At 42.0% G+C, this 27834-nt stretch overlaps 1 protein-coding gene across 1 annotated transcript; it reads right to left on the minus strand.

Annotated features, from left to right (window-relative positions):
* Positions 1–21: 21 nt before the first annotated feature.
* On the minus strand, positions 22–27834 carry LOC103641974 (nuclear poly(A) polymerase 1). Its single transcript, XM_008665277.2, has 7 exons — positions 27701–27834; positions 1378–1417; positions 1148–1285; positions 963–1040; positions 767–874; positions 270–332; positions 22–188 (listed from the first exon to the last, which is right to left on the minus strand). Exons 1-7 carry the CDS (start codon positions 27832–27834, stop codon positions 27–29), a joined length of 723 nt encoding a protein of 240 aa, XP_008663499.2. The 3' UTR covers positions 22–26.

A 27834-nucleotide genomic window follows, 5' to 3' on the forward strand; every position in this document is an offset into this window, starting at 1 on the left:
ACAGCAGTGCAGTAAGACAAACTTACCTAAGGAATCACTGCATGAGCAAGATTAGCATACAAAAGGTCAATTGAGACCCCATTAATTTTGAATCCCAGAACAGGCACATGAGCATCTGGTACTGGATGTAACTCAGAAACTTCTGGCATCTCAGCTAGGATGTCATGAAGCCATCTGAAGAAGTACTCCTATGGAGGGAAAAATTAAAAGGTTCATTTGGCATCATAGTGATACAATAACTCTGGGATTTCAAAGGGAGCCCCTCTTACGTTTCGAGTTGCATGTCTTGGAACAACACATAGGGTGTCAATGTCGGCACCAGGGCCATGTACCTGTACAATAGATTACACACCATATTCAGAGCAGTTCCTTTAAGCCACTGTGATAAACAGCATGATAGAAGCAATAATCAAAGATCTGTACCTAACTGAAATTTTAAGATCGCACATGGGGAAAATGAAACATAAAATCCATACACACAATGTTTAATATATACATGTAATATGTACATTATGCAGTAGACCCATAATGGTAAATGAAAGTGGCTAATTATTGAATAAAAAGCCATTTTAACTCTGTGGTAGAGTAATGCCATGTTAAGGCTGATGCCCAGCCGATTCCTCGGTCGCCTTAATTTGGTCAGCCAACTATTTGGCGGAGCACGGAAAGGCAGCAACCAAATGAGACCACACTGTACAATAACAGTTTATAATTTTTTTTAATAAAAAATATATAAATATATTTGATAAACAGTAAGGTGGATTACCCCAAGACGGTATGAACCAAATGTAAAGATCTTTGCATTTGCTTCATGCACAAATTGCTCCCCATACCCGCTGATCCTAGTAGCCTTCTTAATCCAAGCTTTCACAGTCTGCCACAACATCCAACATCTTCAAATCAGTATATGCCTAAGTGAATGATAATCCAAAATGGAGGGGCATCCATGGATATTGTTCAACCTGGTCCAGCTTGCCTAAAACCTCTTCTCGCAAGATAGCCTCATCTTGCCTCTCATCGAGTCGTGCATCTGAAAGGTACTGATCAACACAAATAGAACCACGATGTTAAAACAAATAGCATGAATCTGAGGAAAATAAAAAAATGTGGAAGAGCTTTTGGTTTATCAGATATACAAATCCCCAACCTTTTCAACCTCAGCTGTCTGCATAAGGTACTTCTCAGTCGGCCCACTCAGCGAGATTGGCTCAGTGACTCCATGATAACCACTATTGTTCTTCACCTTCGACATTCCACAGCCCTCACAAACTCTCCGAACACTCAACTTCAGAATTACAAATTCTCACACAGCTAAAGTACAAATCCGTGTCATTTTAGAAGAAAACAAAACCTTGGAGTACAAATTCTTATGAGTACCTCTTTGGAATTGTTAGGTAGTACTTTTAGCAAATTTTGTCTGCATGCACAGATAGGAATATGGATTAGTGTGTGCTCATTGAAGATGTATACTTTTGTTTAGCTCCCTATAAGCTATAACTGGCTTCAGATGCTCTGAGCCTCTTAGTATGTTAATTCGGAAAAAATGAGTGTGGTTCGAATACCAAATACCTTTCCTCCTCAAATTTCAGCTGGGTTTCTTCTAGCACAGCCTAAATGTCTATTGCCACACTACAGGTTCAGAAACAACTAACAACAAACTGTAGTGATACAGATGAAGGAACATGACTTTCAGATTTGATCAGAGCAACCAGTTAGCGTACTCAGTTGAAAGTTAGTCCTTTCCATAGAAACAAAAGGTTAATAGTAGCTTTGCACTCTTGATGTACTTGAGGGTAGGAAAGGGTAAGTAGATGAATTTTCAATGAATTCCATAGAAACATTAGTATACACCATCTGAGTGCATATAATATGCAAACTAAACAAGCTAAGAAAATACAAATTAGAGCGCACACTTGATTATCAGACTGGAAACCATGCTCAAAGAGATGTTAACCATAGGCACGATCAAATCTATAGTGTAATAACTATAACAACAACATAGATAGCCTTGTATACTAACCTACCACCGGCCGGGATTGGTAGCACTAAATTCAGTACCTCAGACAAATGGAAGGAGTAGATTCTAGATATAGAGTAGAAATGTCCTTATAAGCCTCGAGAAATTGGCACATAACCTAAAAGAACTGTAAAGAGGTGCATCGACAATTTGAAAAGTGCTAGTGTGGTACCCGCAATAAGAGATGGGCGTATGGTACCTCTCGGAGCCTTTGGAGAAATCTCTCATCTCTGATAACCCTGGGTGAGCTAGCAGTAAAACTGGGAGCAATAAAATTATCTTCCGTTTTAAAAAATCTATTATGAGTACTGCAACACAGACATGGTTGTTGGAATACATAAGGTTGTTGTGCATTACTGCATTGCTTTATTTTTTATTATTTTCAACAATTCGTTTCAAGCTTGCAGCCTGTTGGTTTCGTAGGGGCTTGCAGAAGCTAGTGCCTGCATTTTTTGAGTTCCCTAGCATGTCACTATATGGTCCATAGAATGACTTTGCTTCACAAAAGAGAATTCTGTTCTCACACATTCCATTCATATGGAATAAAAAGTATTTATCGGTACTTTCAAATAGGTCCAATGTCAGGTTTAAGCGAATAACCAATGCTTAGCTATCAGAACACATTCTCTTCTGTTTCATTTTTATTGTCCCTCTAGCTGTATTTTCAAATGTTGTCTTTGTTAATAAGTTTCAGTCAATCAATAATATTTCTCATTTACTTTAGAAATATTTGTTTAAGATATAAAAATCAGCAATCGTAAATAGTATTACAAATTGTAAAGACTTATCTTTGCTACAACATACATGGACAGTGTAAAGTTGAACTGGACTAACATCAGATTTGGTTTAATTAAAGAGAATTTTTATTTCCATTTCCATCATGACATGAAAATGGCTAAATATCTATAAACCAAGGAAACAAGTTGTGTACCAATTTAGCTTTCCTTTAATTGTGTTCAAAATTAGTAGGGGAATCATCAATGCAATTTACCATTGCTAAAATGGTTGTTCCCATTAATCCAGCTCTAGTACCCTTCGCTTCCTATGCAAGCCAAAGCAAGCACACAATTTGTGAATATGTATAAAGAAATAACAAAACAAGGAATGTGAAACACACTTTATCTTACCTTATTCTTGAGATTCACTGAAACTAAATGGTTGTCAATCCCATTGGAGACGACTTCATATCCTTTTGCAGTCAGGCTCTAATAACAATGTATCCATCAATAAGTGATTCAAATTCTCAAGCACAATTGATAATGCTGCAAAACTACACATTTGTGTTTCTTTCAGCTGAAGTTAATATAAATGTCTGCTGAGTTATTTTATTCTTTTGGTTGAATATAGTACTGACGAGAATGGAACTATATGAAAGTATCATAGGTATCATTGATGAGAAAATAAAAAAAACGGTGAAGAGCATCAGGACATGAACTGCTCGCGATCGTTGTGCGCCTGCGAAGATCCCCTCCTCGATCAGCTTTGGCCATCATGGTCAATTCAGATGACGACAAATAAGAAAAGAAACTAAAAAACGAAAACAGGCAGATCTAACTATTTTTGCTGCTTTCTCTCGGATGTCATCCTGCATGGAAGATATGTAATCTGCAGAAGAATCGACACGACATCAGATTTATATCGCCCATCTGCTTGTACTCTCTTCACAGATAAAGAGCCAACAGTTAAGCCTCGCACAACACAAGAGAAGAGGAAGTCTATTGGAAATAGAATGAAAAAGCAACAGAAAAGAGCACGAATAGAGGGTGCCACCCCAAACCTAGGAGACTATACCTCGTGATAGGCGTAGCAGTGTCGATGCAGATCTCGCAGATCTGGTCCAACCTACCGCGTGCATGGCGAACATGGCTTGGTCCGGCTAGGATTCAACTCCGGCAGGGGTGGAGGAGACGGGTCTACAACTCCGAGGTGAGATGTATGGGGGTAGCGGTGTGGCGGCATCAGCGAAGAAGGACATCAAGGTAAGAGGCCAGCTTGATGTGTCCTACACCAAGAGATAGAAAAGCAAATTTTCAGATAAACCTGGGTAATTGTCTTCTCTATACCTTTTACCACACATAATTCTGAAATAATAATGAACACATAATTCAAAGTTGTTCTTTATAGAGAAATATCTTTTATCGGTGGCCACTTAATCTTCACTGAACACTATAAACATCTGATTGTATCCACTTCAATCAAATCACTCTATGTAAATGGAGCATCAAGGGCCATTCATGGTGGGTAGTGACCTATTGGTCCCTAAACAACACCTTTTACCTCTACAGACTAATAGACACATCGAATCCTACCAAATTCATTTGCCATAAGCAGAAGTGCACACAAAGGTAATAAATGCTTAAGATATTACATCTAAAATATCAATTTGTTCACATTTATCATAGCTGAATATTTAAGCTAGCTTCTACTGTATCGAGCAACCGAGGTGGCACTAACCGGCGGGGTGTCCAGCATATCGTGTACTCGGTAGGCCCATTATGGTATCACAAATAAACGATGGCATATGGTAACACAAATAAAGATGCATCAAAATACTAATCATGCTTAACCAAGTATTTTGTTATGTAATAAAAAATATAGTCCAAGTATTGAATGATCATCAAAGAGAGATAAACATATAACAACCAGTGAAGACTTCTCAGATACAAACCCAACCAGTGAACAACCAAGTATGGCTGAAGATGATGAAAATGCAGTAGTTATGCCTGAGAATTTGAAACCAGGCAATGGTTGTGTGACTGATAATTTGCATATTGTTGGTGGACATGGGGAATGAAGACTTATGGTTGTGTGACTGATAATTTTCATTGGTTAATTATTACTTGCGAGGTGCAAACCCATTTCTGCTCTCAGCCTACCAGATCACTAAAAAATGTCTATCTAAAATTCTAAATTGTTGTGCTGGTTTTGCTTTCTTGAACAATTAGAATTTTTGCGAGTAGCTGCCTTTTGTACAGTACTGGATTTGCCATTGCCTGATGATGACACAATTATGGTGGTTCTATCTCACAATAGATCCATGTTACAGTCCAGTGCTTCTTCTAACATTCTAATTTAATTGTGTTACAACATGCGTCTTTTTGAATTTTTTTCTTTTTTCCTCAACTGTACTGCATTTGCTTGCAGATTATAAAAGGAACAGGATGTAAGAACTAAACAATTTAGAATGATAAACAACATATTGTTAAAAAATATATGAGTAAAAGTATGGTGTTAAACTTTAGTCTTTTGTAAGCAATGTTATCAAGTCGTCTCATAGTCAGGCTTATCGGTGCCATGGCAATCAGTAGTATTTTAAATGTACAATGAGACAGTCAGGTAAATCTTCTTGGAATGATGACCAACAACACCTCAAGTTGCCGGCTGCATTCCAAAGAAATAGCATAGACATAATACATGTATTAGTATTACACTTCGATAAGAATGATTCGAATACAAAAAAGCTAAATTTAGGGTTCAGGTGCTTAATTTGCACAATAGGGAGGGAATAAAGGGATCCAAATACTAAACAAAAATACTCACGATTTGCTTGGCTCCTGCCCAGTCCACTTTGATCCAATCTCCGCTTCGGCTCCTCCCCATTCCACACCATGTCAGATCCATGGCGGCGCTCAGCCTCCGCCATCAGCAGCTGCCAGCAACAAATCATGAGAGGGGGGAGGGTGGTGCGTGAAAACTAACATGATGCTACTACCAAAAATGGGGGAAACAAACCAAAAATAGGGGGAGAAACAAACCTCCTTGTGGGCCGTCTACGCCGAGTTTGGAGTCGCACGACGTCTGCTGCCATGAGAGCTCCCACTGTGCCGAGTGTGGAAGCGCACTCGTAGTAGCTTGGAGGAACAAGAACCAACCCTAAGATCATGAATCAAGAAGAAGCAGATCGGGTTCCAATAACTCATCGGGATTGTGCATTCGTCGCGTGTATGAGCAGCGACGGACGCGCCCTCGTGTGGCCAGCCGCAGGGTGTGTCTGCCGACGTGCAGGGCGAGGTGCGCGCATGGTGGAGCATGCCCCTATGTGGGCAACCATTGACGGCATGCCCCTATGAACGAATGTCGGGACATTAAGTAGACTGAGGTAATTGAAAGCAAATTGATGTTGTTTAACTGCTCCTTGGTCACTGTGTCGATGGCTTATACTGAAAGGAAATTAGGCTTACACCTTTTTCCTAATTGATTTTGGTGGTTGAATTGCCTAACACAAATAATTGGACTAACTAGTTTGCTCTAGTCTATAAGTTTTACAGGTGCCAAAGGTTCACAATAAGCCAATAAAAAGACAAAGAAAGGGTTCAAACAAAGAGAGCAAAAGACAACCCAAAGGCACCCTGGTCTGGCGCACCGGGCTGTCCGGTGTGCCACCGGACAGTGTCCGGTGCACCAGGGCACTCGAAGCTGAACTTGCCACCTTCGGGTAAATGGGAGGCCGCTCTGCTATAATTCACCGGACTGTCCGGTGAAGCACCAGACAGTGTCCGGTGTGCCAGCGGAGCAACGACTACTTCGCGCCAACGGTCGACTGCAACCGCATTCAATGCGCTACAGTGCGCGCCAGAGTCAGAGCACGCACAGTTGGCGCACCGGACAATCTACAGGACCTGTCCGGTGCGCCACCGGACAGCCCAGAGGCCCCACCAGTCAGAGCTCCAACGGTCAGAACCCAACGACCGACTGAAGTGGTTGGCGCACTGTAGGATCTAGAACACCGGCTAGAGGGGGGGGGGTGAATAGGCGGTTTTGACTAAAAGCAAAAACACTAGGTAAATTTAATCAATATAACAAGAGGAATAAATTCCCTAGTGACAATAAGTAAACAATGTATGAGAAACAACTACGGTGATTGAATACTTGAGGAACAATATGCAAAACACTAATTACTTGCAAGGCAATAAGTAATGCAAGAAGGTAGAGACACCGAAATTTATCCCGTGGTATCGGTGATTTGCCGATCATCCCTAATCCACGTTGAGGTGGACTTCAAGCTCTCACTTGCTCCTCTATCAAGTCACGGCTTGATCTTTGAGCCAAGTGGACAAGAAATCACTCAATACCTCGATTCCACTAATGTCACCTTTGCCGCTCCGGCGAGGTAGGCGCAAACCCCTCACAATCAACACCGCGACTTCTCCACAATCTTCTTGGAGAGCTCGACGGAGACAATCACCCGAGCCATCTAGGAGGCGGCAACCTCCAAGAGTAACAAGCCAATGACGCTTGCTCGGTGTACCACCTAGTGCCTCAAGAATCACCAAATGATGCAAATGCACTAGGAACCCTCAATCTCTCACTAGAATGCAATCTCAAGCAAAGAGTGTGAGAGAGTGAGTTGGAGGATCACAAGTGAGCTCAATGTGTGCAAGGAATGGTCAAGAGAGCTCTCTCACACGAGCTACCCTTCTATTTATACCCCTCCATCAAAATCCAACCGTTATGTGCAAAAAGCACATGTTCTGCGCACACGCGGACGGTCCGCGCCCTAGGGCCGGACGGTCCGCTGTACATATAACGGCTATAATTCCCGTTTGAAAACTGTCAGAACTGTCAGAAAAGGTGGGTCCGGACAGTCTGCCTTCCAAGGCCGGACCGTCCGCGACCTGGCAGCACGAGACACTCGAGCCTCGGACCAAGAACAGTTAACACGCGCGGACTGTCCGCCTATAAATCCGGACGGTCCAAGACCTGAGATAGTACTGTCCGGACTAGTCCCCCGGACAGTCCGTAGTCCAAATGTACAAAATCACACAGTCCCTGTCCAAAACATTTTTGACACTTGCGGACGGTCCGCCCATCACAGCCGGACGGTCCGCGCTATAATACAGGGACTGGCCCGAAACCAACCTTCTCTGGTCATGACTGCGGACGGTCCGGCCCAAAGGCCCGGACGGTCCGCAGTGCAAAAGAACAAAGTGGCTGCCTAAGTGGTTAGACTTTGGACCCCTCTGGTGGATCGCGGACGGTCCGCCCTCAAGGCCCGGACGGTCCGCGCATCCAACACTTTGCAATTTTCAAACTTGCTTTTGAAAGAACTTTTAACTCATGAAATTTGAAGCGATGTTAGTCCTCATGCAAATGCAACTACTTGATGCTCTATGAGGCACTAAGCTTTACACAGATCAAAGACATTGACCCCTCTTAATAGTACGGCAATCTAGCCTACTAATCCGGTCAGGTATCTTCTCTAAACTCCTCAAGACCGGCAAAAACAAAACTTATATTATACCTTTGCCTTCATCTGATCCACAACCAATGATTATGATTCTCCAACATTTGCTGTTCTATGTGGTCCAACCCTGCATTCTTATTTCTCCAAGAGCGGTTAGTCCACAAGCAGTTATCATTAATTACCAAAACATCACCAAAGGGGCCTAGATGATTCACAATCTCCCCCTTTTTGGTAATTGATGACAACACTACATAATATATTAAAGAGAACTTTAGTTTTTCCAAATCTTTCTCATACCTAAGGTATAGGATAGATTTTTGGAGATGAGTTTCATAGGACTTATCTAAATTTGAAGTTCTGTCCGAGAGATAGATAAATCCAAATAAAAACTCAGTATGTAAGAAAGGCTCCCCCTAAGTGTGTGCAGGATTATTTGAAGCTGAAGATATAACACACATAATATATCGGAGTTTGATGGAGAGTTTCCTACAATCATGGTTATCAAAGCATACAAGAGATGATCCGTAGATTAAGCGCAACAATATCCTCGATCAACCACACACAGAGTAATTTGAACTAAAACATAGTTCATCCCACAGAATATTACAGATAATAGTCCACAGACATACGACATAGAGTTAACAGTTCAAGCCAGTTCCAAATGCGTAAGACATAAACTAATGCATGCGACATGAAAGATAAATATGCATATGCATGGTATTAATGTCCACATAGACCACCAACTCCCCCTGAAGGAGACGCCAGACAACTTCTCTTCTCATCACTTCTCTCCCCCTTTGGCATCAATTGCCATAAAGGAGAGGCCTCACTGATCATTAGGCGGAGGATGCATGTTGTAGTAGTGAGTGCTGAAAGTGTCAAACAGGGAGGAGAACTGGCCAAAATCCTGCTGGAGTTGCTGCTGCCTCTGACTGATATCATGCATGCTGTCATTTGTAGAAAGATTGTCAAATTGACTGGAGAGAGCACCCGTGTTATCTTGAAAACTCTGTTGCATATTATTCAACCTGGTCATGATAGGATCAGTGACATTAGTGTGAATATGATCACGAAACTCAGAAAACTCAGAGTTGAGCGCATCCCAGTTACTGTCAAAGCGAGACTGCATGTCATCGAGGCGGTGATCCACATGTGTCATCATGCCCTCAAAGCGAGTATCAATATGAGTTTCAAGCCCCTGCTGCATATTGTGAAAATAAGGATCAAAGTACCCTGGACCAGGCTCCCAATATTGCTGAGGCTGAGGAGGAGGTGGAGGAGGAGGCATCTGTTCGCCCTCAACATTAGGAGCTGCTCCACCCTCATAGCCAGGGTCTTCCTCATTATCTGGGAAGGGAGTGAGTGGCCTGGTGAGAAACCCTATCTCATTCTTAAAAGGTCTGAATGGTGTGTGAACAATCTCGCATGGGCCCTCAAATCGTGTCTTGGATTTGATGAGAGCCATAATGTAAGGAGCATATGCTAAATTTTGATTCTTGTCCATTTTCAAATCATTAAGCTGTCTCATCATGAAAAGAACAATATTCATGACTTCACCATTCATGATGTGCTGGATGATGTTCCAGAACTTATCTCGTATTTTACTCTTATCACCACTCTTGGGAAGAATGGTGACTCTGGCAATCTTGTTGATTACAGCAGAATGATGTCTGAGTCATGCTGTCTCTCCAAACCTCCTGGGTATTCCTAGCCTGGCTGGCTCATAAAATTGCACGAAATCCTCAAAGTTATCCTCAGTATAAAGATCTAGCCCAGCAGAAATGGTGCCATAATCCAGACTGTTGGCAGTGGCAAAGTCAACAAAAGAGGCAGAATAGCGCTTGAAGCCAGTCATCCAAGTGATAGATTCTTCTTCTATATCAATCTCTGAGGTAGCCAGGAATTGCTTAACAGCCATTTCATTGAAGTCTGTGCGTTGCCCCATAAACTGATACAGTCCACATGTTTCAAACTTAGGGATCAGACCCTCCATTACTGATTGACTTAGCAAGAAGGACCAATCAATCACCTGATGCTTATGAAAATTTGTATCCACCAAGGTGCCCCAAAAGACATCAAACTGCAGCTGAGTGTGGAAAAATTGAATATTGGTGTCAGATGGCAGAGTGTACTGGTTCACAGTCCGCCTTGAGTAGTACTCAGCCATAGAAAACCTTCGCTTTGGATAGGTCCATCCAGAAGTGCCAATGGGATAATCAGGATGGACATGGGGAAAGTCTTCAGTATCCATAGATTCAGTGCCCCCAGCTGAGGATTGGGCCTCTGAATCAGTGGTCGGAGTATAGTCATCATCATCTCCACGAGGACGCTTTGATTTAAAGCGATCTGCAAGTTTCTTGCGGAGACCACCAAAACCACTGCAATAATGGGACAGACATCCATAGATAAATAGTTGACACAAATCACCACAATAGAAAGGAATAGAACTGCATTGCTCTGCCAGGGTCCGGACGGTCCGCGCTAGGGGCCGGACTGTCCGCGCCAGAGGCCCGGACGGTCCGCACCCACTAGGCGGACGGTCCGCGACCGACCAGGGGCGACTCCGAAGAACCCTAGCCGCCACAAATGTTGAAGTGAGGATTGTGCAGAGAATACCCATCCAACCGAGTTCAAAATTGTGCACAACATTTATAGTGAGTAATACCAACAATCCCACCAATCAGATTTGTAAAACCACTGCTTAATTTCAGATCAGAGAGGAAACCCAAATAATCTCAAAACTTGAAGAAATTTGATGAAATCCACAAGATTTATGAAATACCGTGATGAAGATATGTTGATCGAACGTTGCCACAAGCTGTCGGACTGTCCGTGCGCAACGTCACTTCTCCGTCCGTGCACAATCGACAAAGGAGATTGTTTGGCGAGTGGAGAGCAAGAGATAGAGAAGCAAGTAACACAAATGACAAGACTGCGGTCTCTGCCTGTTTTTACTGCCTGTCGCGGACGGTCCGCGCAGGGGCGGCGGACGGTCCGCGCCCTGATGAGTTCAGACGGTCTGCATTGCTGATCGGACTGTCCAGTTCCTGATTCCGCGGACGGTCCGCGGTCCATGGGCGGACGGTCCGCGGCCTGATACTCAGTTTTCCAATGTCTGTCCACTTTCTGATTTTGAATTTCAAATCCGAATTGGTGCTCATAAATGGACATTTCGACCAATCCAAGAGTCAGTATGCATGCATATTCATATTATGTAATTGAGTTATGCAAATTTTTGCATTAAACTATCTAGAGCAATTTAGAATGAAAAATGCATCAATAATATCAAATAAAAAGCATAAAGAGCATATGTAGAACCACGATGCAGCACGACACATGCGTAGTCAACTTCAAGCCACATTTGAGAGATCGATCACATTCATTTCACTTCTTAGAGAACAAAATCTTGCTTCATCCAAAGGCTTTGTAAAAATGTCTGCTAATTGATCATCCGTGCCTATGGAATAAATAGAGATATCTCCCTTGCCAACATGATCTCTTAAGAAGTGATGTCGTATATCAATATGCTTAGTTCTTGAGTGTTGGACCAGATTGGTAGCCAATTTTACCGCACTCTCATTATCACACATGAGAGGCACATTCTTGAAAATGATTCCATAATCCAATAAGGTTTGTTTCATCCATAATAGTTGAGCACAACAATTTCCGGCCGATATATATTCCGCTTCGGCGGTAGAGAGAGCAACCGAATTTTGTTTCTTAGAAGACCATGAAACAAGAGATCTACCAAGAAATTGACAACAATCGGAGGTGCTTTTTCTATCAACTTTGCACCCCGCATAGTCCGAATCCGAATATCCAATTAATTCAAATTGAGCACCTTTGGGATACCATAGACCAATATTGGGAGTGTACTTCAAATATCTTAGAATTCTTTTAGCGGCTTTCAAGTGAATCTCTCTAGGTGAAGCTTGAAATCGAGCACACATGCATACACTAAACATAACATCGGGCCTAGATGCGGTAATATAAAGCAAACTACCAATTATTGAACGATAAAGTTTTTGATCAACCATAGTACCTCCTTCATCTAAGTCTAGATGACCATTTGTTGCCATTGGAGTCTTGATAGGCTTTGCATTCTCTAAACCAAACTTCTTGAGCATGTCCTTCAAATATTTTGATTGACTTATAAAAATTCCATCTTTCAATTGTTTGATTTGAAGGCCAAGAAAGAAGCTCAATTCTCCTATCATAGACATTTCAAATTCTTTTGACATCATTTTTCCGAATTCCTCACAAAATAATTCATTAGTAGATCCAAAAATAATATCATCAACATAGATTTGACAAACAAATAAGTCTTTGCCAATTCTTTTAGTGAATAGAGTAGTGTCAACCTTCCCAATTTTGAAGTCTTTGGAAAGCAAGAAATCCCTAAGCCTTTCATACCACACACGTGGAGCTTGCTTAAGCCCATAAAGAGCTTTAGAAAGCTTGAACACATGGTTAGGTCTTTTGGGGTCCTCAAAACCGGGAGGTTGTTCAACATACACTAGTTCACTAATCTTACCATTTAGAAAGGCACTCTTTACATCCATTTGGTAGAGCTTGATATTATGTGCACAAGCATAAGCAAGAAGAATCCGGATTGCTTCTAATCTTGCCACGGGAGCAAATGTCTCCCCAAAATCCAATCCCTCAATTTGAGTATATCCTTGTGCAACTAATCTTGCCTTGTTTCTTACTACCACACCATCTTCATTGTGCTTGTTGCGAAACACCCATTTTGTACCAATAACATTGTGGTTCTTTGGTCTCTCAACAAGCTCCCAAACTTCATTTCGAGCGAAGTTATTTAATTCTTCATGCATTGCATTCACCCAATAAACATCAAGTAGAGCTTCATCTACACGGTTAGGTTCCATACAAGATACAAAAGAGAAATGTTCACAAAACGAAGCTATGCGAGAGCGAGTTTGAACACCCTTACTAATATCACCCACAATTTGATCAACCGGGTGATCCTTCACAATGGAATGATGAATTCTTGATACCGTTTGATAATTGCTAGTTGAAGCATTAGGAGGAACCGAAAGTCTTGAAGTACCTTGATCATGAGTATCCATGGTTTCATTATGTTGTTGGCTTTGGTGATCTTCCTCATTTAGAGTTGAGGATGAAGGAATGACAACCACACTATTTTCATCATCATCTTCCTTTGGTTTTATTTCACCAATGGCCATTGTTTTCATTGCATTTATCAATTGAGTTCCCCCAACATCATCGAGATTATCACTCTCATCTTGAGACCCATTTGTTTCATCAAATTCAACATCATATGCTTCCTCAATAACACCATGAGTTTTGTTGAAGACTCTATAAGCTTTACTATTTGATGAATATCCAAGAAGAAAACCCTCATCACATTTCTTCTCAAATTTAGAAAGTCGGCTTCCCTTTCTCAAAATATAACATTTGCAACCGAATACCCTAAAATATGAGATATTTGGCTTTCTACCAATGAGCAATTCATATGGAGTTTTCTTCAAAAGCTTGTGACAATATAGTCTATTTGATGAATGACAAGCGGTATTTATTGCCTCGGCCCAATAAGAATCTGATATACTATATTCCGCCAACATAGACCTAGCCATATCAATGAGAGTTCTATTCTTTCTTTCAACAATACCGTTTTGTTCCGGGGTATATTTGGAAGAGAATTCATGTTTAATACCCTTGTCATCGCAATATTCATCAATTCTCGCATTTTTGAATTCTGACCCATTATCACTTCTAACCTTTTTGATGTCGAAATCAAATTGATTTTGAGCCAATATAGCAAATGACTTGAAAGTTTCAAACACATTAGATTTGTCTCGAAGAAAATAAACCCAAGTAAATCTTGAATAGTCATCCACAATCACAAGACAATAAGAATTACCACCAATACTTACAAAAGATGTGGGCCCAAATAAATCCATGTGAAGTAATTCCAAAGGTCGATGAGTGGACATTTGACTTTTATTTGGATGAGTGTTTGCCACTTGCTTCCCGGCTTGACAAGAGCTACACAATTTGTTCTTCTCAAACTTCACATCTTTTAAGCCACGAACTAAATCATGCTTGGTTAACCGATTGAGTTGCTTCATTCCAACATGACCAAGTCTTCTATGCCATAACCAACCTAGTGAAGCTTTTGAGAATAGGCAAGTTGTGAGCTTTGCCTCATTAGAAGAGAAATCAACAAGATAAAGATTTTCATGTCTAAAACCTTTAAACTTAAGATTGCTACCATCAACACTAGAGATAATAACATCTTCAACCGTGAAATTGCAACAAAATCCTAAATCACATAATTGAGCTACGGAAAGTAAATTAAAATTCAAGGACTCAACCAAGAGCACATTTGATATAGAATGATCATTTGAAATAGCAATTTTACCCAAACCTTTAACCTTTCCTTTGCGATTATCTCCAAATGTGATACTATCATAATTTGAGCAATCTTCCTCACTCATTTGGGTAAACATTTTCATATCTCCGGTCATGTGTTGAGTGCATCCACTATCTAACACCCAATGATTCCCTCCCGCCTTGTAGTTTACCTACAAAAGGAAATCAATCTCTTTTAGGTACCCAAACTTGCTTGGGTCCTTGGATGTTAGTGACCAAGGTCTTTGGCACCCAAATAGCTTTTTTTTGTTTCCAACAATTGAAGTACCAACAAATTTAGCATGAACACCTTTTGCATTATGAGAAAGGACATAACAATGCTCAAAACAAGTGGAGGATACATTTTTGAACTTGGGATAATTTTTCTTAACATGTCCCTTTTTGTGACACTTGTGACACACTTTGTCACATTCTTTCACAAACAATGTCTTTTGCTTTACAAAAGCATTCTTTCCTTTCTTGGGAACATATCCAAGACCTTCACGATTAAGAGAGCATCGTTGACTTCCCAATATGAAATTCAATTTGGCCTTACCACCATATGCCTTTTCTAGGTCATGAGTTAGAGTGTTTACTCTATCTACTAACACTTCATTCTCAACAATAATTTTTGATTCATCAAGAGCAATGTTATCATTGAGAGAAATTTTGCACTTATCACAAATAGGGTTAGTAGATAGTGGTTCACTTGTAAGACTATCAAGTAAGTCACAAGTGACTCCAATATCCTTAGTGACCACCTTAACTTCATGCACAATAGATGATTTTTGAGCATCCGCAAGCTTCTCACAATTTCCTTTTAGGTCATTGTGAGAGGTCTTGAGCTCCTCAAAAGACACTTGTAGGTTTTTATACAATTCCTTCAAGGTCTTAAATTTTTCTTTTTTCTTTGTGCATGTAGTCATCGGCCTCACCTAACATTCTAACAAGATCATCATATGAATAGCCATCATCATCAACATCATCGATATCATCATCATCTTTTACATCATTTAAATCGGTGATGATTTTTACCTTAGCATCTCCCTTTGCCATGAGACAATGGGGGGATGAGAAGAGTGAGGGAGCTTCCTTTATGGCAATTCCGGCATTAAGCTTGGATGAGGTGTCATCATCATCATCATCCGAGCTATCATCCGAGTCCCATTCAACTAAGTAGGCTTTGCCATCTTTCTTCTTGTTAAAGTATTTCTTTTTCTTCTTGTCACTTTCATCTTTGCCCTTCTTCTTCTTGCTTGGGCAATTCATGGCAATGTGACCGGGTTCCCCACACTCAAAACACTTTCTATCATTGAAAGCATTTCTTCTAGATGTTTGACCTCTTCTAGGTTGACCTCTCTTCATCTTCATGAATTTATTGAATTTCCTTACAAATAGAGCCATGTCACCATCACTCTCACTTTCATTTTCTTCATCGTTACTATCTTCCTTTTCAATTGCCTTTGAGGCCTTAGCTTTGAGAGCAATTGATTCATTTTTCACCTTCTTTGCCAAACTTAAAGCATTGGCTTGCGACTTCTTAAATATATCTTGAGTGAGAATTTCTCCCAATACTTCGGTTGGAAAAGTTGTAGACAGATCACTCCTTACTAACATTGTCACAATGGTCTCATATTTCTCCGGAAGTGATCTAAGGAACTTGTGAGTGAAATCCACATCCGGTACATTAAAACCAAGTCCCTTGAGTTCATTTACTATCTCATTTAACTGATTGAACATATCGGATACACTCTCATCTTATTTCATAATAAATTGCTCAAACTTCCCTTTGCACACATATAGTTTGGCACTCTTCACAATTGTAGTTCCTTCATGAATTTCCATTAGCTTAATCCAAATCTCATGAGCGGTTGTGAGATTCTTGATACGATTGAACTCATTTATATCAAGACCATCATAAAAGACATTCATGGCTTGATCATTTGTGAGGATATTCTCATTATCACTGACGGATGGTTCATCTTCTTTTAACACAACAAATCCATCCCTGACAATTGGCCAAATTTTTCCACCCATTGCTCTAAGATGCATTAACATTCTTATTTTCCAATAGTCATAATTATTCCCATCAAAATGCGGTGGCTTCCCAATGTGCACATTGTTGTTGCTAGCCATTTTGTTCCACTCCGGGATGATTAGATCCACAAACAATGGAGTCCTCGGCTCTGATACCACTTGTAGGATCTAGAACACCGGCTAGAGGGGGGGTGAATAGGCGGTTTTGACTAAAAGCAAAAACACTAGGTAAATTTAATCAATATAACAAGAGGAATAAATTCCCTAGTGACAATAAGTAAACAATGTATGAGAAACAACTACGGTGATTGAATACTTGAGGAACAATATGCAAAACACTAATTACTTGCAAGGCAATAAGTAATGCAAGAAGGTAGAGACACCGAAATTTATCCCGTGGTATCGGTGATTTGCCGATCACCCCTATTCCACGTTGAGGTGGACTTCAAGCTCTCACTTGCTCCTCTATCAAGTCATGGCTTGATCTTTGAGCCAAGTGGACAAGAAATCACTCAATACCTCGATTCCACTAATGTCACCTTTGCCGCTCCGGCGAGGTAGGCGCAAACCCCTCACAATCAACACCGCGGCTTCTCCACAATCTTCTTGGAGAGCTCGACGGAGACAATCACCCGAGCCGTCTAGGAGGCGGCAACCTCCAAGAGTAACAAGCCAATGACGCTTGCTCGGTGTACCACCTAGTGCCTCAAGAATCACCAAATTATGCAAATGCACTAGGAACCCTCAATCTCTCACTAGAATGCAATCTCAAGCAAAGAGTGTGAGAGAGTGAGTTGGAGGATCACAAGTGAGCTCAATGTGTGCAAGGAATGGTCAAGAGAGCTCTCTCACACGAGCTACCCTTCTATTTATACCCCTCCATCAAAATCCAACCGTTATGTGCAAAAAGCACATGTTCTGCGCACACGCGGACGGTCCGCGCCCTAGGGCCGGACGGTCCGCCGTACATATAACGGCTATAATTCCCGTTTGAAAACTGTCAGAAAAGGTGGGTCCGGACAGTCTGCCTTCCAAGGCCGGACCGTCCGCGACCTGGCAGCACGAGACACTCGAGCCTCGGACCAAGAACAGTTAACACGCGCGGACCGTCCGCCTATAAATCCAGACGGTCCGAGACCTGAGATAGTACTGTCCGGACTAGTCCCCCGGACAGTCCGTAGTACAAATCTACAAAATCACACAGTCCCTGTCCAAAACATTTTTGACACTTGCGGATGGTCCGCCCATCACAGCCGGACGGTCCGCGCTATAATTCAGGGACTGGCCCGAAACCAACCTTCTCCGGTCATGACTGCGGACGGTCCGGCCCAAAGGCCCGGACGGTCCGCAGTGCAAAAGAACAAAGTGGCTGCCTAAGTGGTTAGACTTTGGACCCCTCTAGTGGATCGCGGATGGTCCGCCCTCAAGGCCTGGATGGTCCACGCATCCAACACTTTGCAATTTTCAAACTTGCTTTTGAAAGAACTTTTAACTCACGAAATTTGAAGCGCTGTTAGTCCTCATGCAAATGCAACTACTTGATGCTCTATGAGGCACTAAGCTTTACACAGATCAAAGACATTGACCCCTCTTAATAGTACGGCAATCTAGCCTACTAATCCGGTCAGGTATCTTCTCTAAACTCCTCAAGACCGGCAAAAACAAAACTTATATTATACCTTTGCCTTCATCTGATCCACAACCAATGATTATGATTCTCCAACATTTGCTGTTCTATGTGGTCCAACCCTGCATTCTTATTTCTCCAAGAGCGGTTAGTCCACAAGCAGTTATCATTAATTATCAAAACATCACCAAAGGGGCCTAGATGATTCACACGCACCGGACTGTCCGGTGCGCCATGCGACAGCAGCCTTCCAACGGCCACATTTTGGTGGTTAGGGCTATAAATACCCCAACCACCCCACATTCAATGGCATCCAAGTTTTCCATCTTCAACACATTACAAGAGCTATAACATTCAATTCTAGACACAACCAAAGAGATCAAATCCTCTCCCAAGTCCGGAATCACTCCAAATCAAATAGTGACTAGAGAGAGCGACATTTGTGTTCATTTGAGCTCTTGCGCTTGGATTGCTTCTTTTCTTTCTCATTCTTCTTGTGATCAAACTCAATTATAACCAAGGCAAGAGACACCAATTGTGTGGTGGTCCTTGCGGGAACTTTGTGTTCCGTTTGATTGAGAAGAGAAGCCCACTCGGTCTAAGTGACCGTTTGAGAGAGGGAAAGGGTTGAAAGAGACCTAGTCTTTGTGACCACCTCAACGGGGAGTAGGTTTGCAAGAATCGAACCTCGGTAAAACAAATCCTTATGTCATACTCTTTATTTGCTTTCGATTTGTTTTACACCCTTTCTTTCGGACTAGTTTAATTCTAACTCTAACCCCGGCTTATAGTGTGTGCTTAAGTTTGTAAATTTCAGATTCGCCCTATTCACCCCCCTCTAGGCGACTTTCAATTGGTATCAGAGCCGGTGCTTCATTAGAGCCTAACCGCTCGAAGTGATGTCGAGAGCATCCGCTAAGAGGGATCTCGGGACCGGCGATAAGTCCGCAAGCTCGGGAAGAACACACTCAAGGGAGTCCACCCACAAGCACAAGGAGGAATCCTCTTCCTCCATCAAGTCCCATCGGATGGGTGACAAGAAGAAGAAGATGAAGAAGGTGGTCTACTATGAGACCGTCTCTTCGTCACCCTCCACCTCCGGCTCGGAATCGGCATCCACCACTTCGAAGCGCCATGAGCGCAAGAAGTATAGTAAGATGCCCCTTCGCTATCCTCGCATTTCTAGACACACTTCATTACTTTCCGTTCCATTAGGCAAACCACCTATGTTTGAAGGTGAAGATTATTCTATGTGGAGTGATAAAATGAGGCATCACCTAACATCACTCCACAAAAGCATATGTGATATTGTTGAGTATGGAGTGCAGGTACCAAAGAAGGGAGACAAAGATTACGACTCAGAGGAGGTCGAACAAATCCATCACTTCAACTCCCAAGCCACAACTATACTCCTCGCCTCTCTAATTCGAGAGGAGTATAATAAGGTGCAAGGGTTGAAGAGTGCAAAGGAAATTTGGGACGTGCTCAAGACCGCGCACGAAGGAGACGAGGTGACCAAGATCACCAAGCGGGAAACGATCGACGGGGAGCTCGGTCGCTTCCGGCTTCGCCAAGGGGAGGAGCCACAAGAAATGTACATCCGGTTCAAAACCTTGGTAAACCAAGTGCGCAACCTCGGGAGCAAAAAATGGGATGACCATGAAATGGTCAAGGTTATTCTAAGATCACTCGTTTTCCTTAACCCTACGCAATTTCAATTAATTCGTGGTAATCCTAGATATACACTAATGTCTCCTGAGGAAGTAACAGGAAACTTTGTGAGCTTTGAGTTGATGATGAAAGGCTCAAAGAAAATTATCGAGCACGACGACCCCTCCACGCCCGAAGCACAACCGGTCGCATTCAAGGCAACGAAGGAGAAGAAGGAGGAGTCTACCTCAAGTAGACTACCCATCAACGCCTCCAAGCTTGACAACGAGGAAATGGCGCTCATCATCAAGAGCTTTCGCCAAATCCTGAAGCAAAGGAGGGGAAAGATTACAAACCCCGCTCCAAGAAAGTTTGCTACAAGTGTGGTAAGCCCGGTCATTTTATTGCAAAATGTCCACTATCTAGTGACAGTGACAGGGGCGACGACAAGAAGGGAAAGAGGAGAGAAAAGAAGAGATACCACAAAAAGAGGGGCAGCGATGCCCATGTGTGCCGCGAGTGGGACTCCGACGAGAGCTCCTCTGACGAGGACGCCGCCAACATCGCCGTCACCAAGGGACTTCTCTTCCCCAACGTCGGCCACAAGTGCCTCATGGCAAAGGACGGAAAAAGGAAGAAGGTAAAATCAAGATCCTCCACTAAATATGCTTCCTCTAGTGATGAAGATAATTCTAGTGAAAATGAGGAGGATAACTTGTGCACCCTTTTTGCCAACCTAAACATGCAACAAAAAGAAAAATTAAATGGATTAATTAGTGCTATTCATGAGAAGGATGAACTCTTGGACACCCAAGAGGACTTCTTAATTAAGGAAAATAAGAAGCATGTTAAGGTTAAAAACGCTTATGCTCTAGAAGTAGAAAAATATGAAAAACTATCTAGTGAGCTAAGCACTTGCCATGATGTTATTACCAACCTTAGAAATGAAAATGCTAGTTTAATTGCTAAGGTTGATTCAAAAGTATGCGATGATTCAATTTCCAATCTTAGAGATGATAATGCTAATTTGCTTGCTAGGATTGAAAAATTGAATGATTCTCTTGCTAGCCTTAGAAGTGAAAATGAAAACTTGATTGCTAAGGCTAAAGACCTAGATGTTTGCAATGTTACAATTTCCAATCTTAGAAGTGAGAATGACATTTTACATGCTAAGATTGTAGAACTAAAATCTTGCAAACCCTCTACATCTACCATTGAGCATGTTTCCATTTGCACTAGATGTAGAGACATTAATGTTGATGCTATCCATGATCACCTAGCGTTAATTAAGAAACAAAATGATCACATAGCTCAACTTAATGCTAAAATTAATGAGCATGATTTAGATAATGAAAAATTTAAATTTGCTAGAAGCATGGTCCATAGTGGGAGACGCCCTGGCATCAAGGATGGCATTGGATTCCAAAAGGGAGACAATGTCAAACTTAATGCCCCTCCTAAAAGATTGTCAAACTTTGTTAAGGGCAAGGCTCCAATGCCTCAGGATAAGGAGGGTTACATTTTATACCATGTTGGTTATCCCGAGCACAAAATTAGGAGAATTCACTCTAGGAAGTCTCACTCTGGCCCTAATCATGCTTTTATGTATAAGGGTGAGACATCTAGTTCTAGGCAATCAACCCGTGCAAAATTGCCTAAGAAGAAAACTCCTATTGCATCAAATGATTCTAACATTTCATTTAAAACTTTTGATGCATCTTATGTTTTAACTAACAAATCCGGCAAGGTAGTTGCCAAGTATGTTGGGGGCAAACATATGGAATCAAAGACTTGTGTTTGGGTACCCAAAGTTCTTGTATCTAATGTCAAAGGACCCAAAACCGTTTGGGTACCTAAAATCAAGAACTAAATTTGTTTTGTAGGTTTATGCATCTGGGGGCTCAAGTTGGATCATCGACAGCAGGTGCACAAACCACATGACAGGGGAGAAGAAGATGTTCTCCTCCTATGAGAAAAACCAAGATCCCCAACGAGCTATCACATTCGGGGATGGAAACCAAGGTTTGGTCAAAGGATTGGGTAAAATTGCTATATCACCTGACCATTCCATTTCCAATGCTTTTCTTGTAGATTCTTTAGACTATAACTTGCTTTCAGTTTCGCAATTATGTAAAATGGGCTACAACTGTCTTTTTACAGATATAGGTGTTACTGTCTTTAGAAGAAGTGATGATTCAATAGCATTTAAGGGAGTGTTGGAGGGTCAGCTATACTTAGTAGATTTTGATAGAGCTGAACTCGACACTTGCTTAATTGCTAAGACTAACATGGGCTGGCTCTGGCATCGCCGACTAGCACATGTTGGAATGAAGAATCTTCACAAGCTTCTAAAGAGAGAACACATTTTGGACTAACAAATGTTCATTTTGAAAAAAGATAGGGTTTGTAGCGCATGTCAGGCAGGGAAGCAAGTTGATGTTCATCATCCACACAAGAACATCATGACGACTGACAGGCCACTTGAGCTCCTACACATGGATCTATTCGACCCGATAGCTTACATAAGCATCGACGGGAGTAAGTACTGTCTAGTTATTGTGGATGACTATTCTCGCTTCACTTGGGTGTTCTTTTTGCAGGAAAAATCTCATACCCAAGAGACCTTAAAGGGATTCTTGAGACGGGCTCAAAACGAGTTCGGCTTAAGGATCAAGAAAATTAGAAGCGACAACGGGACGGAGTTCAAGAACTCTCAAATCGAAGGCTTTCTTGAGGAGGAGGGCATCAAGCATGATTTCTCTTCTCCCTACACGCCACAACAAAATGGTGTAGTGGAGAGGAAGAATAGAACCCTATTGGACATGGCAAGAACCATGCTTGAAGAGTACAAAACTTCGGATCGGTTTTGGGCCGAGGCGGTCAACACCGCTTGCTACGCCATCAACCGGTTATATCTACACCGAATCCTCAAGAAGACATCATACGAACTCCTTACCGGTAAAAAGCCTAATGTTTCTTATTTTAGAGTCTTTGGTAGCAAATGCTTTATTCTTGTTAAAAGAGGTAGAAAATCTAAATTTGCTCCTAAGGCTGTAGAAGGCTTTTTACTAGGATATGATTCAAACACAAGGGCATATAGAGTCTTTAACAAGTCCTCTGGACTAGTTGAAGTTTCTTGTGACATTGTGTTTGATGAGACTAACGACTCTCAAGTAGAGAAAGTTGATCTTGATGAGCTAGGTGATGAAGAGGCTCCGTGCGTCGTGCTAAGGAACATGTCCATTGGGGATGTGTGTCCTAAGGAATCCGAAGAGCCACCACAAGCACAAGATCAACCATCTTCCTCAATGCAAGCATCTCCACCAACTCAAAATGAGGATGAGGCTCAAGATAATGAAGGAGAAGATCAAGAGGCTGAGCCACCTCAAGAAGAGAGCAATGATCATGGGGGAGATGCCCATGATCAAGACGAGGAAGATGAACAAGTTCCAAGACCGCCACACCCAAGAGTCCGCCAAGCAATCCAACGAGATCACCCCGTGAACACCATCCTCGGCGATATTCAAAAGGGGGTAACTACTCGATCTCGTGTTGCTCATTTTTGTGAACATTACTCTTTTGTTTCCTCTATTGAGCCACACAGGATAGAGGAAGCACTTCAAGATTCGGATTGGGTGGTGGCGATGCAAGAGGAGCTCAACAACTTCACTAGGAATGAGGTATGACATTTAGTTCCATGTCCTAACCAAAATGTTGTAGGAACCAAATGGGTCTTCCGCAACAAACAAGATGAGCATGGTGTCGTGACAAGGAACAAAGCCCGACTTGTGGCCAAGGGGTATTCACAAGTCGAAGGTTTAGATTTCGGTGAAACCTATACACCCGTAGCTAGGCTTGAATCAATTCGCATTTTACTTGCCTATGCTACTTACCATGGCTTTAAGCTTTACCAAATGGACGTGAAAAGTGCCTTCCTCAATGGACCAATCAAGGAAGAGGTCTATGTTGAGCAACCTCCCGGCTTTGAAGATAGTGAGTACCCTAACCATGTATATAAACTCTCTAAGGCGCTTTATGGGCTCAAGCAAGCCCCAAGAGCATGGTATGAATGGCTAAGAGATTTCCTTATCACTAATGGTTTCAAAGTCGGAAAGGCCGATCCTACTTTATTTACTAAAACTCTCGACAATGATTTGTTTGTATGCCAAATTTATGTTGATGATATTATATTTGGGTCTACTAACGAATCTACATGTGAGGAATTTAGTAGGATCATGACACAGAAATTCGAGATGTCTATGATGGGGGAGTTGAAGTATTTCTTGGGATTTCAAGTAAAGCAACTCCAAGAGGGCACCTTCATTAGCCAAACAAAGTATATTCAAGACATTCTAAACAAGTTTGGAATGAAGGATGCCAAGCCCATCAAGACACCCATGGGAACCAATGGGCATCTCGACCTCGACACGGGAGGTAAATCCGTCGATCAAAAGGTATATCGGTCGATGATAGGTTCTTTACTCTATTTATGTGCATCTCGACCAGATATTATGCTTCCCGTATGCATGTGTGCAAGATTCCAAGCCGACCCTAAGGAAGCTCACCTTACGGCCGTAAAACGAATCTTAAGATATTTAGTTTATACTCCTAAGTTTGGGCTTTGGTACCCTCGGGGATCCACATTTGATTTAATTGGTTATTCGGATGCCGATTGGGCGGGGTGTAAAATTAATAGAAAGAGCACATCGGGGACTTGCCAGTTCTTGGGAAGGTCTCTGGTGTCTTGGGCTTCAAAGAAGCAAAATTCCGTAGCTCTTTCTACCGCCGAAGCCGAGTATATTGCCACAGGCCATTGTTGCGCGCAATTGCTTTGGATGAGGCAAACCCTTAGGGACTATGGTTACAAATTAACCAAAGTTCCTCTTCTATGTGATAATGAGAGTGCAATCCGCATGGCGGATAATCCCGTTGAGCATAGCCGCACTAAACACATAGCCATTCGGTATCATTTTCTAAGGGATCACCAACAAAAGGGGGATATCGAGATTGCATATATTAACACCAAAGAACAATTGGTCGATATCTTTACCAAGCCACTAGATGAACAAACTTTAACAAACTTAGGCATGAGCTAAATATTCTTGATTCTAGGAACTTCTTTTGATGTTTTGCACACATAGCTCCTTAATATACCTTTGATCATGTCTCTTTTATATGCTATGACTAATATGTTTTCAAGTGTATCTCAAACCAAGTCATAGATTGAAAGGGAATTGGAGTCTTCGGCGAAGACAAAGGCTTCCACTCCACTCCATCAAATTACTCATCCTTCGCCGTCGCTCCAAGCAACTCTCCAAACTTGGTATAATCTTCACTCATACTTTGTTCGCCAAAGGGGTAGAAATTAGCAAGGGCTTATATTTCACTCAAGTATCCGTTTTTGGCGATTCATGCCAAAGGGGGAGAAAGTATTAGCCCAAAGCAAAAGGACCGCACCACCACCAATTTTCAAAAATTTAAAAGAAAAGGTTTTTCAAAATGATGATTTTTCAAATTGGTATCTTAAAACCCTCATCAACACTAAAAAGAGGATTTTTATTAAGGGGGAGTTTTGTTTAGTCAAAGGAAAAAGCATTTGAAATAGGGGGAGAAAATTTCAAATCTTGAAAAATGCTTCTCAAAATCTTACTCATGTGTTCCTTGACTATTTGCAAAAGAACTTTGAAAAGAATTTGCAAAAACAAAACATGTGGTGCAAGTGTGGTCCAAAATGTTAAAAATAAAGAAACAATCCATGCATATCTTATGAAAATATTTATTGGTTCAAATCTAAGTAACCTTTGCACTTACATTATGCAAACTAGTTCAATTATGCACTTATCTATTTGCTTTGGTTTGTGTTGGCATCAATCACCAAAAAGGGGGAGATTGAAATGGAATTAGGCTTACACCTTTTTCCTAATTGATTTTGGTGGTTGAATTGTCCAACACAAATAATTGGACTAACTAGTTTGCTCTAGTCTATAAGTTTTACAGGTGCCAAAGTTTCACAATAAGCCAATAAAAAGACAAAGAAAGGGTTCAAACAAAGAGAGCAAAAGACAACCCAAAGGCACCCTGGTCTTGCGCACCGGACAGTGTCCGGTGCACCAGGGCACTCGAAGCTGAACTTGCCACCTTCGGGTAAATGGGAGGCCGCTCCGCTATAATTCACCGGACTGTCCGGTGTGCCAGCGGAGCAACGGCTACTTCGCGCCAACGGTCGACTGCAATCGCATTCAATGCGCTACAGTGCGCGCCAGAGTCAGAGCACGCGCAGTTGGCGCATCGGACAGTCTACAGGACCTGTCCGGTGCGCCACCGGACAACCCAGAGGCCCCACTAGTCAGAGCTCCAACGGTCAGAACCCAACGACCGACTGATGTGGCTGGCGCACCGGACTGTCCGGTGCGCCATGCGACAACAGCCTTCCAACGACCACATTTTGGTGGTTGGGGCTATAAATACCCCAACCACCCCACATTCAATGGCATCCAAGTTTTCCATCTTCAACATATTACAAGAGCTATAGCATTCAATTCTAGACACAACCAAAGAGATTAAATCCTCTCCCAAGTCCGGAATCACTCCAAATCAAATAGTGACTAGAGAGAGCGACATTTGTGTTCATTTGAGCTCTTGTGCTTGGATTGCTTCTTTTCTTTCTCATTCTTCTTGTGATCAAACTCAATTGTAACCAAGGCAAGAGACACCAATTGTGTGGTGGTCCTTGCAGGAACTTTGTGTTCCGTTTGATTGAGAAGAGAAGCTCACTCGGTCTAAGTGACCGTTTGAGAGAGGGAAAGGGTTGAAAGAGACCCGGTCTTTGTGACCACCTCAACGGGGAGTAGGTTTGCAAGAACCGAACCTCGGTAAAACAAATCCTTGTGTCATACTCTTTATTTGCTTTCAATTTGTTTTACGCCCTCTCATTCGGACTAGTTTAATTCTAACGCTAACCCCGGCTTGTAGTGTGTGCTTAAGTTTGTAAATTTCAGATTCGCCCTATTCACCCCCTCTAGGCGACTTTCATATACGATGGAGATTTAGGAACGAAGGGAGTAATAAAGATTGAAGAAAGAACAATAGGAAAAAGATTTTTTGGTGTGCACGGTCACCTTGACAGAATAGTCAGAAAGAAGTCTTCTCAGTTGTCCAATGTCCTACTCTTGTTCTTTAACCTTAGCATGGAGATTCTGTGTAAGGAAATAAGCCAACCCAACAAGAAAAGTTGAGGTCTGAAATAGGCAGTGTGCCTTGTCCAAATAGGTCGAGCCTAGAAATTTTCATACAATACCCGTGCATGGCGACATATGGGCCTAGAACATCTCCACTTGAATTTGTGAGATAATGTTTGTTTTCATGTAATTGTTGTGCACTAATATTATATCGGATAATTTGTGTACCAAAACATAATCGTACGAATTTTTTGAACAATTCTTTGCGGTGGGAGACATTTGGTGTGAGTTCAGTACCTTGAACAAAACAAGAACTGCCCAAGAAGAAACACAAAGAATAATCTTTACCAGCTCAACAATATTGGTAATAGATATGCGAACAAATTACCGGTTAGAAGAAAAGCCAAGGAATTGCTATTCACCGACCTGCTCCCTGCATGAATTCACTACACGCAAGCACAAACACGAATGGGATGAGACATAAGGACAAGGAAACTGGTTTAAGCTATACACTACCACCAGTTACATTTTAGCAGAAAATCATCATGGGTTGAGAAGACAGACACTCACCATGGCACGACGCTTGGGACAAACCCTAGGAAGCCACCGACCTCAATGGCCGCCCTGCTTCCTCAGGTACGAAGCTCATAATGCCCATCCCGCGGTCAGGAGAGGAGCGGACGGATCTCCAGTGCTTGGGCTTGGGCTGCGCCGGTGGGGAGCGGTCGTCCTCTCGATCCCCCAT

This window comes from Zea mays, chromosome 1 (genome assembly GCF_902167145.1).
Source record: "Zea mays cultivar B73 chromosome 1, Zm-B73-REFERENCE-NAM-5.0, whole genome shotgun sequence".
Classification (NCBI taxonomy): domain Eukaryota; kingdom Viridiplantae; phylum Streptophyta; class Magnoliopsida; order Poales; family Poaceae; genus Zea; species Zea mays.